This window comes from Phyllostomus hastatus, unplaced genomic scaffold, assembly GCF_019186645.2.
Source record: "Phyllostomus hastatus isolate PE091 unplaced genomic scaffold, TTU_PhHast_1.1 phas_scaffold_60, whole genome shotgun sequence".
Classification (NCBI taxonomy): domain Eukaryota; kingdom Metazoa; phylum Chordata; class Mammalia; order Chiroptera; family Phyllostomidae; genus Phyllostomus; species Phyllostomus hastatus.
The window spans coordinates 14923722-14939668 of NW_025334038.1; the positions used below are offsets into that span (position 1 = coordinate 14923722).

At 34.7% G+C, this 15947-nt stretch overlaps 1 protein-coding gene across 7 annotated transcripts in view; it reads right to left on the bottom strand.

Annotated features, from left to right (window-relative positions):
- WDR33 (WD repeat domain 33) overlaps nt 1-15947 on the bottom strand; it is a 95180-nt gene that overhangs the window by 47708 nt on the left and 31525 nt on the right. For 6 of the 7 annotated variants that reach the window (XM_045826046.1, XM_045826045.1, XM_045826047.1 and 3 more), the window contains exons 2-7: nt 10955-11175; nt 10202-10270; nt 9334-9438; nt 7558-7653; nt 7224-7375; nt 5443-5540 (exon numbers count right to left, since the gene is read on the bottom strand). In XM_045826046.1, the coding sequence (XP_045682002.1) occupies nt 5443-5540; nt 7224-7375; nt 7558-7653; nt 9334-9438; nt 10202-10270; nt 10955-11158 (724 nt within the window). In that variant the 5' untranslated portion in view covers nt 11159-11175. Of the gene's footprint in view, nt 1-569; nt 722-5442; nt 5541-7223; nt 7376-7557; nt 7654-9333; nt 9439-10201; nt 10271-10954; nt 11176-15947 lie in introns of those variants that run through there. The other variant, XM_045826052.1, reaches the window with a different exon arrangement.

Genomic DNA, 15947 nt, shown 5'->3' on the forward strand with positions numbered 1-15947 from the left:
ATAAGAACCTTAAATAAACTCTTCCTCAAAATAAGTAAACCCAGATAGGGAAAACAGGTATCCTCATGTAAAATGGGTTCACATCATTGGTTAGATAATTAAATGAGATATGCCTGAAGTGCTTTTAATATTAAACAATACTATGTTACTGGAAGAAGTTACTGTGCTACAGGCTATTTTAAAGAAGATGGGTGCTTCTGTTTTTCATCTTGGAGAGAACAGACAGGATTCTGTGAGCGCAGGCCTGCAAACCGGTAGCCGGGTCACTGGGTTGATTCCCAGCCAGAGTACACACCTGGGTTATGGGCCAGGACCCCAGTTGGGAGTGCACAAGAGGCAACCACACACTTATATTTCCCTCCCTTTCTTTCTCCCTTCACTTCTCCTCAGTCTAAAAAATGAATAAATAAAATCTTTTAAAAAAATTATGTCCTTTAAATCATAAACTATGTGGTTTGTCAATTTTACTTTAACAAGTGAAATTATTTCCAATAAAAAGTATTAGAGACTTCTGAAACACTCAGACTCTATACACGTCTTCTTCATACAGTTCAAAAACATACTACTAAACCACAAAATCTTTGCAGAGGGGGTGATCTCATTTATTTAAAATCAGTCAAATACAAACAGGAAGGAATACACAGGGACTTTTCAAAAGTATTAATAATATTCTTTTTCTTAAGCTGTGTGTACTCAGGGGTTCATTTCCTCTCCATGAGTGCTGTATTTAAAAAGTGAAAACAGGTATCATCTCCTGAATAAGTCTCAGTATAATTCCTTATGTCCATGTTCTATTTATATAACCTAGTATATATCTGATAACCCATTTGCAGTTTGAACTATTCATTTTGTTTAAATTTTTTGGTTAAATATACACTGAAAATCTATAACCTATATAGTTTTTTTAAAAAGAATGGTTAAATGAACTTGAGTACCTAAATGAGTTCCCTCTACCCACACCCCTCCCTCTTTAAAAACAAAACAAAACAAAAACACCTCTACAATTCTGTCATCACAGCTCAGGAAAACATTATTGCTGATGTTACTTTTAAAACATAAAAGAGGCAGTTAAACATAAGTATGAACTCCAGAACCAAACAACCTAGGTTCAAATATGACCTTGGGTAGGTTTATTTAACTTTTCCTACCTTGGTTACTCATTTGTAAACTGTGGATGAAAATATTTGTCTCATAGGGTTATTAGGAAGACTAAATGAAACACTTAGAACATGGCTGATACATAGTAATTGTAATGTGTAAGCTATTATTAAAATCAGGAAGATAAAACAAAATTCAAGCATGAGGAACTTGCAGACTGAATTCATTTAAAGAATATTATGCTTCTCACTAAAACTGATTTCTTCTTACTAATTCCGTATTTTCAACCCTTCTCCTAAAATTTACCCTTTCAATCTAAAATTTACTTTTTAGCTAGTCATAAGTGACCTGCTTCTAACTCTACACTAATAAACTATACTTCTAACACTATCATGTTTCTTCTCCCATACTAACTACCCAACATCTTGAACTTGTGAAAATGTTACTTTCCCTATTGAGCTTTAAGAAGCATGACAGGGCTTATAACCTGTTTTAAAAATACAAAAATCTACCTACGGTAGTGTATATAGTATATGCTAACTAAATTAATCAATGTTAATGGGTTAAATTTCACATGGAGTCAAATGTATAAACATCAGTAATGTAGAAGCTTATATACTCCTGCTGCTTAAATGTTATTTTAATCCCAATCTATGAACTGAGTGCTATAATTCATACTAGAAAAGAAGGATAAATGTGTATAAATGATGCTGACTTGCATGAGTGGACATATTCATGGTATTTCTAAATGTTACACTGTATTCAATTTTGTAAGTGCCCATGTTTTTCCAGCATATGGACCAATCATGACCTTTTGAATAGCAAGTCTCCTGACAACAGACTTATGCTCATTATAACCTTAAAAATACTGATTACTCTCTTATGAAATTTCTTCCTTTTCCAAGAATCCTAAGAACAATCTCAGAAAGGACTGCACTGAGTAGCACAGTATCATGGCTTCTGCATACACAGGGATTCTGCACACTTAAGGCTAAAGACTACATTAAGAAGACATGACAACTGTCTTCAAATATTCCAAGGAGTACCATGTGGAGCAGAGCACAGACTTAATTTTTCATGTTCCAGAGGCAGGATAAGTTGTAAGGATGCAGGTTTCTGATATAACAAAACTCTCTGAAAATCAGAGCTAGGTAATTATTACTAAAAATGTTTGAATACAAGATTGCTATTTAAGGATGATGCAGAAAAGGAAAGTATTTAATAAAGAGTTGGACTGAATGATCATAAACCTCCCCTTCAATTAAAATGTTCTTAGATTTTTTAAATACTTAATCCCAAATGATGGTCTGATGTACAACACTAACATGCTGTAGGCATATGCTTACCTGCCCAATGTTGTACAGTGTATATGGGATACATAAGCACGTCGTCTTTACATAGGGCAACTTTTAGAAGTTGGAAGGTCCTGTCCCTGATCCCCAACCCACCAAGTAAAAGAGGACAATTATAAGAGCATTGGTTTCATTACTTTATAATTATCTCAAATTCAGAAAATTTAGAAAAATGAGGAATGACAGAAAATGGGTAACTGGAATCGAATAGCTTACCCACTACACCAGACCTGTTACTAGAACTACTTGAGTGGTATAATTAACTTGGTTTAAAACAGTCAATATTTATCCCATATACTCACTGAGATACTAAGAAAAAAAATCATTAATTATAAAGTAAAATATTCTTTTAAAAAAGGAAAAATATAAGTAAGCTATAACATAAATCCTATAAGTACAAACAGGTGCATGATACTTTTGAGCATGTTTGAAATTTCCACAGCAAAAACTTAAAATAAAAAGAGCCCCCACATAAAAAACGAAATTCACCCTGACATGTATAGCTCAGTTGGTTGGGTGTCCTCACACAAAGCAAAAGGTCACTGGTTTGATTCGCAGTCAGGGCAATTCCCACTGGGTTTGGTCCCTGGTAGGGGTATGTACAAGAGACAATCCACAGATGTTTCTCTCTTGCATTGATGTTTCTCTCTTACATTAATGTTTCTCTCCTTTTCTTTCTCCCTCCCTTTCCCTCTCTCTAAAAATAAATAAAATCTGCCCTGGCTGGCGTAACTCATGAATTGAGCATGGGCTGCAAACCAAAGTGTCGTAGGTTCGATTCCCAGTCAGGGTACATGCCTGGTTTGCAGGCCATGACCCCCAGCAACCACACACTGATGTTTCACTCTCTATCTCCCTCCCTTTCCCCTCTAAAAATAAATAAATAAAATCTTTACAGAAAAAATAAAATTCAACCCACAAATACAGACATTGGTGTATTTTTTTAAGCCGTACATAGAACAGGCAATAAGTCAGCATCCACTTAACTATATCCAAATCCACCTGGATTCAAATCTGAAAATATGTTAACTGCTACTTAATATATCACATACACTCTAAATTTTAGAGGAAAAATTCTCAAACACTATGTATAAACAATTTCATTACCAAAATTGAATAACACTTCATTAGAACTTGAGATTGAAAAATGTTATCATAGGTTTTCTTCTTTTTTAAAATTTTTTAAAGATTTTATTTATTTACTTTAGAAAGAAGAAAAGGGAGGGAGAAAAGGAAGAAGAGAAACATCAGTTTACAAGAGATATGTGATCAGTTGCCTCTGGCATGCTTTCAACTGGGGACCTGGCCTGCAATCAAGCATGTGCCCTGACTGGGAATTGAACCAGCAACCTTTCAGCTTGAAGGCCAAGACTTAATCCACTGAGCCACTACAACCAGAGCTGTTCTTTTTAAATCCAAGATGCATAATAGTTTTATATCTGACTTCAGTTATTATAGTCCTAGTCTACTGTAAAATTGTTTGACAGTTTAGAATTGCTTTTAATAAATAAAACTGTTTTTCTTCTACATTTCTTAGACTTTTCAAAGATTAGAAAAAATTGTTTATCTTATTTCTGTTTAACAGCTGAGACTTCTACTAATAGTGAAGAAAAAAGCAACACCAGTGTAGCATTGGGCTAAGAGTCAAGTGGTAAGATTCTGGTCCTGGCTTTAAACTTATTTTACACTGTCCATGTCACTTAAGCCTTCTAGGTCATGGTTCTTACCTATAAAACAACTCATACTTGAGGACTTCAGAGACTACATCTAGTTCAAGTTGTAGAATATTATGACCTTCTTAGTGAGTGTACTCCTTCATAGGTACTATATATCCTTACATCAGTTATAACCATACAAAACTATGGATGAACCCACATAAGATGTACAAAGCCAGCAATGTTTAAGCAAATGATTTTTAAAAAGTACTGGGTTGAAATATGGATTAAATACCAAGAGCATTTATTTTCTTGTGTAGAAAGTATAGTCACTATATGCTGGTAATAAGGTTCTGAAAAGTTGTAAGAAACTTACAGTTCAACCAAGACAAAAACTCTACCATGACTTTTGAACAGAAAGGGAAATATCTGAGTAATAATTTCCTGACACCCAGTATCTGTTGTACCCATACAGCCATAGAAACTGTTACTTTTATGGCATACTGAAATCAAAAGTATGAAGTAGAGTGCACTCCTGGTTAAATAAGTACAGGTTCAAATGAAGCACTTGAGAAAACTACCTTCCTAATTAATAATAAGCTAATGAGATTTCATTGGAAGTATAAACATTTGTTTAAATGTTTATATTGTACATTTAAATATGAAGTGAATTCCCTATTTCTAACACCACTGAATTCACATAATTGGTGATGTACTGTCAGTATTTCAAAAGTGCCACATTATAAAGTCTAAAACTAAGCTAATCCAAGTAGAAATACAGACCTCTTTTGTAAGATGGATTATCAGATGTTAGTTAACAAAGAATCAATAAAAGTAAACATGGAATCAATAAAAGTAAAGAAGGGATCCCTCCAAAATTTAGTAACACGTGGGCCATGTGATATAATGTGATACAACAGAACACCGCCAGCTTTCAGAAATAGCAATAGTTAGGAGGACAGCTATTGATACCTCAGTTAATTCATGTTGTAGAAAGACTGTGGGGAGAATGTGAGCTATCTAAATAAAATTATAGTGTCAGTATGTTGGAAAAAGATATCTGGATACCAGAGAGGAAAAGGAATGCAGCTCTAAGAGATGCATAAAGATAAGTGAATACCTGGGGGAAAGAGACTGAAGAAGGGAAACACCTGTACCTCAAAGAATTCAAAGAAATCTAAAAACTGATTGGAACCAGAGAGAGATCTTTAAAGAGCCTAAGACACTGTATATGTAAGAAAATTGAATGGAGATCTAAGCTGATATTGTGGTATTGTGATTTAACCACAAATGCCTTCCTATTTAAATAGTCCAATGAGTACTATTAGTACACATACCTCGGAGAATTCTTTCCTCATGGCAACGAAGAAAGTCCCAGATTCTAACAGTGCCGTCATCAGAGCATGTAGCAAATTTATTATCCGTGGGTGAGAAACTGTTACATGAAGACACACAGCAGGGGAAAGAAGTCAGCATTTAACAGATTATCTGTGCTTCTCAAAAAGGGAAAAATAAAAACACTGTGCTGCGTTATACTTAGAAGAGGGAGGTATCCACACGTGAAGACACTTTAAAGAGAATGTCGTCAGCTAACCATCACATCTCATCAAAAGAATTTTGATGAAGTAGTTGCTTCTTAGTTTTCAATCATTGATATTCAGAGTACTTTAACAAGTGTATTACTACTACTATTCATGCTCCCCACAGTAAATAATTTCCTGTTGTACCAACAGAAAACATGGAGCTAATTTAAGTGTACAAACTAAATGAATTGTTTTTGCAATATTCCTGTAAACAGTCTTTTAAATTACTAAGAATACTGCTCGGAAAGTTAAAATTAGCTTCTACTTCAGACACTTCGTGAAACAATAAACTGAAAAAATCTGGGCAGTCTATTTAACAACTGGTTGCTAAACGTTCCCACATATGATGTTTCTCATTTATTTCAAAGGTCTATGGAATCCTTCACATCTTCTTCCTGGCAAGTCATCTTATAAATGTTGCACCTTTTGATGAAAACATTAACATAGGGACATTCAGACTTGTATTTAAAGCTTAAGACCTGCTACAAAGAAGAGAACCATTTTTTCCTCCCTGTAGTGACAGAGCATCAAGTTTCTCATTGAACTCTAAGAACTCTTTTGAACTTTTGAATCCTATGACTAAGAAATAACCAACTGTGGAAACTCAATGTATGGGCAGGACACTACAGCAAGTCTTTGCAGAAGCATTTTTATCCACCAATTTTTGTTCAGATCTGAAAGTAGAAATGGTGACTGCAGTGAAATGTTTCTATAAAGATGTCAACCTCTTACTCAACATGGGCGGCACAGCCATAGAGAATGCTGTTTAGCTTTATTCTGAGGCTGCAGTAACTCTTCAGGCTGGTTTTTGAAACTCTTTTTCCAGTTTTACTGTACATATCTCACTGATATGTACATATATATACAACTTGCTGAAAACATTTTAAACTGCACTTATTACACATTTGCATAACTGATGGTATCAAGAGTGAATTGGAAGTCCTAGAGTCTTCTTGAAAATGATCTGCTTACAGTTTCAAAGCTTGAAGAACCCATTTATTAATCCATTAACGTTTGCCATATCCAGAGTTACTTGGAGTTTTTAGACCTAGTGCACTTTTCTTTGAAGTCATGGCATAACCAAGCCAACCAGGTCTTCACTTAAGCCTTTTTTTCCTTGTATTTTGTGTGAACTCTGAAAGTGTTTTCTGTAGGCTTTCAATTTTATTCAGCTGTATAATTAAAGACTGAATTCTTTATTTGGAATGAAATATTCTTGTCTTACACAGTAGGTAATAAAAAGGAGTAACGTATACACATTATTAACCATAAAGGAAAAGAGAAAATCAGTGCAAAATGCGGCAGACAATACAACTCTAACATATCGTAAAGGCAGATACCAGGACAACACTACTTCAGAAAGGCGCCAGCGAAATGGTGAATGTGTGAAAACAAAGGAAAATATTGTGTTTATAGGGTGCAGAAAGCTTCCCAGAATCTCACAGAGCCCATGCACCTCTGCACCCAGAATACACTTAGAGAATGATTTAACCATGACAGTAGGGACTACAGGAAATGGTATATTGTGTATAAACCTGGCCTCTCTAATCGCCTCCTTATGTGCCTGGAACATCTTGACGTTGTTCATGTTCGACTGCCAATATTTCACGTATCCTCCATGGTCTGCTGTCAACATCCACATGTCATTATGTGACCAAGTCATGGCCCTCACTGGGCTATCGTGAGCCTGTGAAAATAAAGTATTTGTAAACATTATATACAAGAATATATGACAGGAGGCTTTACAGGAGCATATATTAATCCACAATAAGCTGCCCAACTGTAAATTTAAAATGCCAATAAAGTTACAATATCTCAAGTTCTTCATAGTATTGCAGAACAATGCTACCATCTGATGATTACTGTTACCTGTAATATTGTTTCAAAATTGAAAGTGAGTCCATTCCACAAGGTGAACTCTCCACTAGAAGCTCCAGTGACCAATCGTCTTCCTTCTGGAGTCCACTGGGGAAGAAAAAAAGACAGGTTATACAAGGCCACAGATCCTCAACCTTAATTTTTAAAACACTTAGAATGTATTTACAAAATATCCAATAATCAACATTAAGTAGATGATACTGACTTTCACTTAAATGTAGCTAACAAAATAAATAAAATCTTTAAAATAAATCAATTAAAACTGATACAGAGTTGAAAAGCACAAGTGTATTCATAGGAACAGCAGGATGAGATACATAAAATGAAGACTATTCGGTAAATTATGAAGATATATATGACAATCTGGCTTTTTATTTCTTGCCTGTAGATTATGATTTGGATTATTATGAATAAAATCGTCCTACTTTCCTAGTTTCTGTTATCCGATATGGATTGCAACCCAGTAACTACAACAGGCAACTACACTATAGACACATTTCTATGTCTTAAAACCTTGTAATATGGACTATGCCACTACGGGCAAATGTCTCCTTACTTCTTATAGATTGAGCCCCAAATGAGAAATTCACCCATCAAGCAAAATACAAGATAGTGAAAGCTCAGATTTTATTCATTTCAAAGAAGTTTTGTGTTATGCTAAGATGATATTAAAATTAGTTGCACATCATACTCCTTTCCCCAAATTCCCTGGCAAGCAAAGTTATCCTACATGTTGGTTGGCTCTACTAATACAAAAACCATTTAAGTAAGTGTTCCCTTACTGATATTTCTACTGAGATAGGCTTCGAAAGCAAATAGGAGGCCTTAGACTGACTGCAACATTTTTATGGAGCTCAAATCAGCATCTCTTCCAGCTCCTCTCAGTTCTCCATGCTGTCTATCACACCTTCCTAATATCAGAGGACTTACTTATTTTGCTTATTTGCCACATATTTGCAATGACAGTCTTTTATTTGCTCAACCTGGACTATTAACTAGTCTGGCAGACAGATATGGGAAAATATTTTTATCAAAAACCTCTTCAATTTTCACTATTTTGAACCACATAAATGTACTATTTATTTTTTAATTATATTTTTAAAATTCCAGTGAAAATGTATTGAGTACCTACTATGTACCTTCATGGAGCTGACAATTATGGTCTACCATTTGTCTTCAGCTTCTCTCAGGTATTTTCCCTCCTAGTAACACCCAAGAGTTTTCATTCGCCTTGAGATGCTGCTTTCTAAACAACAAAAGCAATCCCATTCAAGAGCAAATCTGAGACCTGCTGCAATATATATTTATGGCCAGCTCAAAGAAAATTCTATGGGAATTGCAATAAGAAGAAAATAATCTAAAAGTAATACCTGCCCTGGCTGGTGTGGCTCAGTGGATTGAGTGCTGGCCTGCGAACCAAAGGGTTGCTACTTCAATTCCCAGTCAGGGCACGTGCCTGTCTTGGAGACCAGGTCCCCAGTAGGGGGCACATAATAGACAACCAAATATTGATGTTTCTCTCTTTCTCCCTCCCTTCTCCTCTCTCTAAAAACAAATAAAATCTTAAAAAAAAAAAATAAATGTAATACCTTACTAAATGTGGATAAAGGAGATAAACTGGATATTACAAATAAAATTATTAACAATACACTAATTTTTAACCCAGATGTACATTTAAAATAGTGCTTCAATTCCTTTGTCCTGTTAAATATATCTGCAGACTAACTCAGGATTAATTTTTCCAAACATACCCAACAGAATACTTACCCTAACAACAAATACTGGACACTTTACTTTATTTGTTGATGTTCGAACAAATTTTGTTGTTACTGCATTCATAGGATTATTCAACATCCCTATAGGTGGGACCAGCTATTAAAAAAAGAAAAGAAAATTGAGTTGTAAAAGCTCCTGATTATGCACAGGGCATAAACCGGGGGCATGCGAAGTGATTATTTTAACATTTAAATACAAATTCATGAATATACAGGACTTTTAAAAAACTGTAACAATAGCCCTGGCCAGTATGGCTCAGTAGATTGAGTGCCAACCTGAGAAATAAAAGGTCACTGGCTCAATTCCCAGTTGGGACACATGCCTGGATTGTGGGCCAGGTCCCCTGTTGGAGGCATGTGAGAGGCTGCCAATCAATGTTTCTCTCCCTCCTCTTCCTCCCTTCCCCTCTCTCTAAAAAAAATAGTATTTTTAAAAATCTGGAATAATAGATTATAAGTAGCCTATATTAATTAAATGAAGAAAAAAATACAGGAAAGCTAAATGCCAATTATTACTAAACAAACAACAAAATCAAGTATAAGATTTCCCTAATTATTTCTCAAAGTCAATAATAAGCCAAATTTAAAATTAACTTTTCTATTACACAGACTTTGAGGCAGTGCAGTCTTATGTTGAACACTGCTTTCATCTATCATTAGATTAAAAGGAAAATTTAAATTGAGGTAAAAAAAAACCTCATGGTTTACACAGATATGTTCAGTATCCCTTTAGGAATGTTTTGTTTTTATTACAAAAATGTAAAGAGAAAGTCCATGTTTGAATTTGAGATCACATGTTTTTATGTTCAAATGCCCAATGAAAAAAGTTGTATTAAGCCAGTATAACATTTCATACTTACATCATTATAATAACCTGCATCAGGCTGAATTGCCCGCATATCTCTCTGGTCTCTTTGCCATATTCTATTCTGTTAAAAATAGATCAAATAATTATTCAACTGATATATGATCTAATTACACTCAATATGATACTAAACAAAATGTAAGCTATTATTAAATGGGGGAAAAACATGATTAAACTTTTCTCATTATGAAACTGAAACTAACATAATAGTTGGTATCTTATCCTACTGACACTGTTTAGAATTTCCCTCCTCTTCCTTACTCACAATAACTTCCACCAATCATTGGAGTTGCTCCTAACTCTAACACATTCTCATTGACCATATATCCCTTAATTATAGGGATAAAAAATAAGGAATAAAGAGACACTCCCAATTCCTTCAAAATCCTCAGCACAAAAACAATTCTTCACATCTTGCCCTTGGTTTTCTTAATTCCTCTCAAGCTCTCCTAGTCTAGTTTCCCAACTGAAATATATAGAAAAATCTAAATCTGTCTTTACCTCTGAATGAATCTTTTTCTCCTACGTGCATGCAACATACTAATTCCTATGTTGGGAGCCAATTTTAATAATTTTTGTTAAGATAATTCATGAAGATATATTTTTTAAAAAATACTAGTGACTGGCTTCACTTAAAATCTCACTAACTCATAAAATATAGGTATACTTATTACCCTTCATTTTTAAAATTTTCTTTTTAAAAAATAAAATAAAAGTCTGACATCTGAAGCACATGACCTGTACTTACCTCCAAATACTTAATTACAGACGGATTATAGTCTATAGTTTTTCGGTTTACTGCTTTTCTCATTCGTTTTCCATCAAAGGTAAGTTGTTGCATGGCTTGCTGCTGTGCAAAATCAGGTCGCTTATAAAACAGTTGTCGAGGTGCCTGGTGTTGGAACCTTGGCATATGAAAAAAACGAGGAGGAGAACCAATTTCTGTAGCCATGGTGATGTTCTAGGTCACTGGGGGAGACAAAAAAGTACTTTCACTACAAATATCAACAATGAACATTTCAAATGAACATTTTTACAGTTCTCTTCCTTTTTATAATATACTTCATTTGTAGCTTTTAGTCAATCCTGTTTACAAAATGAACTATTAGATTTAATGGCAGAGACCAGTTACGTGTTTGAAAAAGACCAATTCATAGAGTAAGTGCTAATAAGCATTTGCTGTAAAATTCAGCCTGATGGAAGGAAAAACCACAATTTATAAGAGCTTGGGTTGAATGGGTTTTGTTTTGTGCATATGTGGGGTTGGCAAATAGGAGAGGGGCTGGAGAGGCAGCATCAACTGAGAACTGTTCACATTTCTAAAATGAAATTTTCATTAGATGTTTGATAATAAACCAAATCATTTCAACTTCTCCCCCTAATTAGGCAATCCACTAAACTACTTTGGATGTTTTCTCAACCTGGACAATGAAGTTAATGTACATAACTCCCAAGATTCTTTTTCTTAAATGTATTATTTTGCATGAAATATATTATTACCCCTCTAGCCAATGTAGTAACTACAGTAATCTGTTTAACAAAATGGAATGCCCAGACTTAGTTCTCCAGTGTTTGTGTGCACAAATCCATACTATTATTATAATTCTGCTTCTTGTCTCAACTATATAAAACAATTTTTATTATAATCTTAGTCATGTGGTATTATCAAAACTATAACACAGAAAGTGGATAGAAAAAACCATAAGTGCTTTTCTTTAAAAAGTCATTATAAATTTCACATTGTAGAATTGTTCTATTAAATAATAATTCATTTTATTGAACCTAAACCTCTAATTAAAGTAAAAAAAAACTGTGTATAAGTACTAACAAAACCTCAAAAACTGGAGCAACAATGAACACTAAAATGAACAGGAAAGATTCATGAAAGAGGTAAGACTAAAATTGGAAATTATATGGAAAAACTTACTAATATAGAATTAATGAGCAGACACCACCAAAATCACTAAAGCAGTTACTAGCTATGAGTACACACACACGAAGAACTGCTGAAATATGTGAAAAATCCCTGTGGCACTAGAAATTCAATTCATCAGTAGCACTAAAGTACTTGACAGGCACTAAAGACCAACAGATGCAGACAGATGGACATTCTCAAAAGACTGACGAGTTTATCAGAAGAGATAAAAAAGAAAGGAGTATGAGAATCTACTACTACAGAAAGAATCTACACTGCTTGTCTGCCAGAAACTATTATAGGCAATAGAGATACAACATAGCTGAGGGTTACAGCATAACTCAGCCTTGAGTAGTTTAAATTCGGAGCAGGATGGAAAACCGGAGAGGAAAAGACACTGTGAGAAAAGAAACAAAGTAAGTGACACTCTCTCATCCACTCAGCATACCATGGCCAGCCAGCATAATCTTAACCAAATAATCCGAAATAATCTTCCCCAACCAAACACTTCTGACTCTATTAACCATCACAGCTGTTTTCCAAATAAAACAAGATGAAAGACACATTTTTACAGGAAAATGACCTTGCTAAAATAAAACTTGACTCAATTCCACAAATTCAATCCAAAATGAATTCAGTATAAAGCACCAAATGCTTCACATAATTGAATAAAAAGATCTTTAAACTATGCTTCAGGAGGTCTAGAACTGAAAGCTCTGCATCAGAAAAATCCTATGACCTGGAAGGTCATAAATGAGCCTAAAGTAGTTATACTTTAAACAAGAAGTCATACCCTGTGGATGGTTCCTGAAATCAATGTGGCTGACAACCAGCATTACTTTAGTAATAAAAAAGTAAAATACACAGGACAAAATTACACATTTTAAAGGGAAGAAATGCTTTTGTGAAACCTGTTACAGTTGTACATGTATGTACAATGGGTCATAATGTAAAAAAGTATTTTCTTCCTGTCAATCTGTCAAAAGTAAAAACAATAGCTTAATGTTAACAAACCATCAAGCGAAAACCAGGGTTACCTATCCATGCACCTTCCACTTAGATTATATATCTTGAGACCACTAGGTCCTCCTGGCATGCATAATCTACCCTAAAAGACACTTGACACCTAATTTGAACTTTGAGGAGATCTACAAGAGTGGTATACAAGGCCAACAACAAAATGATCAACCTGTTCCCTTTTTTATTGTCCAGTCTTTAATAAATGTGAATCCTGAACAAATCAGGAAAAATTATATTGATACCATTTAATCCTTTAAAGAATAAAATAGAAAGCAGCTGTTTAAATAAGTGGATTTTAAAAGTTCACATGAGATTTTGCTGGACTGTGGTAAGATATACAAACCTATCAAGAAGGTTACATACCATATGCTTCCACTTAAATTTTTTTCTTTTATTGATTCTAGAGAAAGGGGAAGGGAGGGAGAGAGGGAGAGAAACACAGATGGGTTGCCTCTTACACGCACCCTGACTCAGGACCAAATCTGCAACGCAGGCATGTGCCCTGAGTGGGAACTGAACCTGTGACCTTCTGGTTTGCAGGACAATGCCCAACCAACTGAGCCACACCAGCCCAGGCCCATATGCTTCCATTTATCTGACACTGTTGAAATAACAAAATAACAGAGATGGAGACTGGTGACTGTCAGGAGTTAGGGATGAGGGTGGAGGTGTGGTTATCAAAGACGAACTTGTACAGAGATGAACTGTTAAGTATCTTGACTACGGTGGTAGACACTCAAACATACACATATAATAAAATCACAGAGAACCACACACAAGAAAAACTCAGGAAATTTTGAATAATATCTGTAGGCTATATCAATGTCATTACTCAATTTGTAATACTGTTTTGCAAGTTGTTACCATTGGGAGAAACTAGGTAAGATATACAGGGTCCCTCTACATTATTTCCTGCAAATGCATTTAATATAAAATTATCTCAATAAAGAATCAATTTTAAAAAGTTAACATGAGCAATTCACTAGTTGGTAAGATCAAACAACACATACTGAGAACACACATATGGAGTAGTCAACTTAAAGGCATTCATTTAAAGACTACTACCATAAATTTGTTGATGACTAAACTTGACATTAAGAATCAATTTTAATTAACTCTCAATGTAGAAGTTTTCCAACTTTTTTAGCTTTCAGCCTTAAAAGTTATGCAGACTTAGCTGCATAACTTTTCCTAATTTGGCGTAAGTAGCTTCCATTGCATACTTAGCTATAAAGTTAAACAAACTTTTTAGTAGATACTGCACTGGATCAGGAATTAATATATGTTACTTGACACTGTACTAGGCTTTTTACACTTAGTTTTCCTATTTCAAAAGCTGACTTTAAGATATAATGTCCATGACCACATATCTGGCTATCTATTTAATTAGAAAGTAACAATTCAGTATTTCAAAAGTACAGTTCTGACATTAAGAAAAAAAAAAAAACTCTTTTCAAAGGAGATAAAATTATTGAGTGTGGCCCCCCCACCCTGGTCATTAGCATACCAAAAAAAAAAAAGGATTTTTCCACTGTTTGTAAATTGAATTATACATTGTTATCAATGATTTAAAACAAAAAAAGTTGGGCAAACTAATTCTCACTGGATTACTGAATTCACTTTTGCAAAAGTGAACAAAAACAATGTGACATTTTCTAAATAAGGTAACTAAATATCAAGTGAATAAAGTGCCGCCTGCACCCATGCAAAGCAGGAATAAAGAATACAAAGTTTCAAGTATGAGCTGAAACTAGGAGTTCCCAAAGCCAGGCTTGAAGTTTCTCATCTTTACTCTGATTTAATGGTATGGAAAATAAACTGGGCAGCAGAGGTTTTTAAAGCTCCCAGGTAATACTGAAGTGTGGCACAATTTGAGAACCACTGGACTAAGTTAACTTGGATGGCTTACTTATACCGCCAAGTTTTTACATTTTTTATTTCAGGACCCCTTTACTCTTAAAAATTGAGGATTCACCCAAATATGTTTACTGTGGTATTTATAGATACTTGTCACATTAGAAATTAAAAGAGAAAAACACAAAGTAATTCATCTTAAGACGACAAACACCTCTTCCATAAGTGGCCTGAGGTGACCTCTGAAAATAGTTTGCTATTTACTTGACCCAGAAAACCCCACAAAATCATGCAAATTGAGAGGTTCAAAGCATCCATGTTCCTTTTAAGAACAATTATGTAACCACCCAGGTCATCAAGGGTATGCATATATCCAAAAAGCCACCACATAACTGATGGATGTCACTTTACAAAAGCAAAGTGTGCCATTCCACTGTCACGATGGTGGAGCTGATAGGCATGCCCAGGCCAAACACTGGAGCTGGACACAGGGTTGGTAGCCCCAAAACACTGAATTTCTGCTGCACATGTTTAAAAATGCAGAAAGCAATGCTGAACTTAAGAGTTTGGATGTAGATTTCCCAGTCATTGAGAACATCCAGATGAAGAAAGCTCCCAAGACCTGGCAGAGAACTTAGCTAGTAAGTGGATTAACCCAGCTCTCCCTGCCACAGTAAGGAGATGATCCTTACTGAAGAAGAGCAAGTTGTTCCTAAACCAGAAGAGGAGGCTGCACAGAAGTAAAAGATAGCCCAGAAGAAACGGAAGGAACAAAAACTTATGGCCCAGGAGTAAATTCAACATAAAATAAATGACAATAAATATTCTTTAAATGATAAACCTCATTATAACTGCTTCCTCTTCCCTAAGAACTAGTGAGAAAAATTACTTTTGTCTTACATTTTTATAAATCTCTTTAATGTCTAGCTTAATTGAAAACAGACGGATTCTC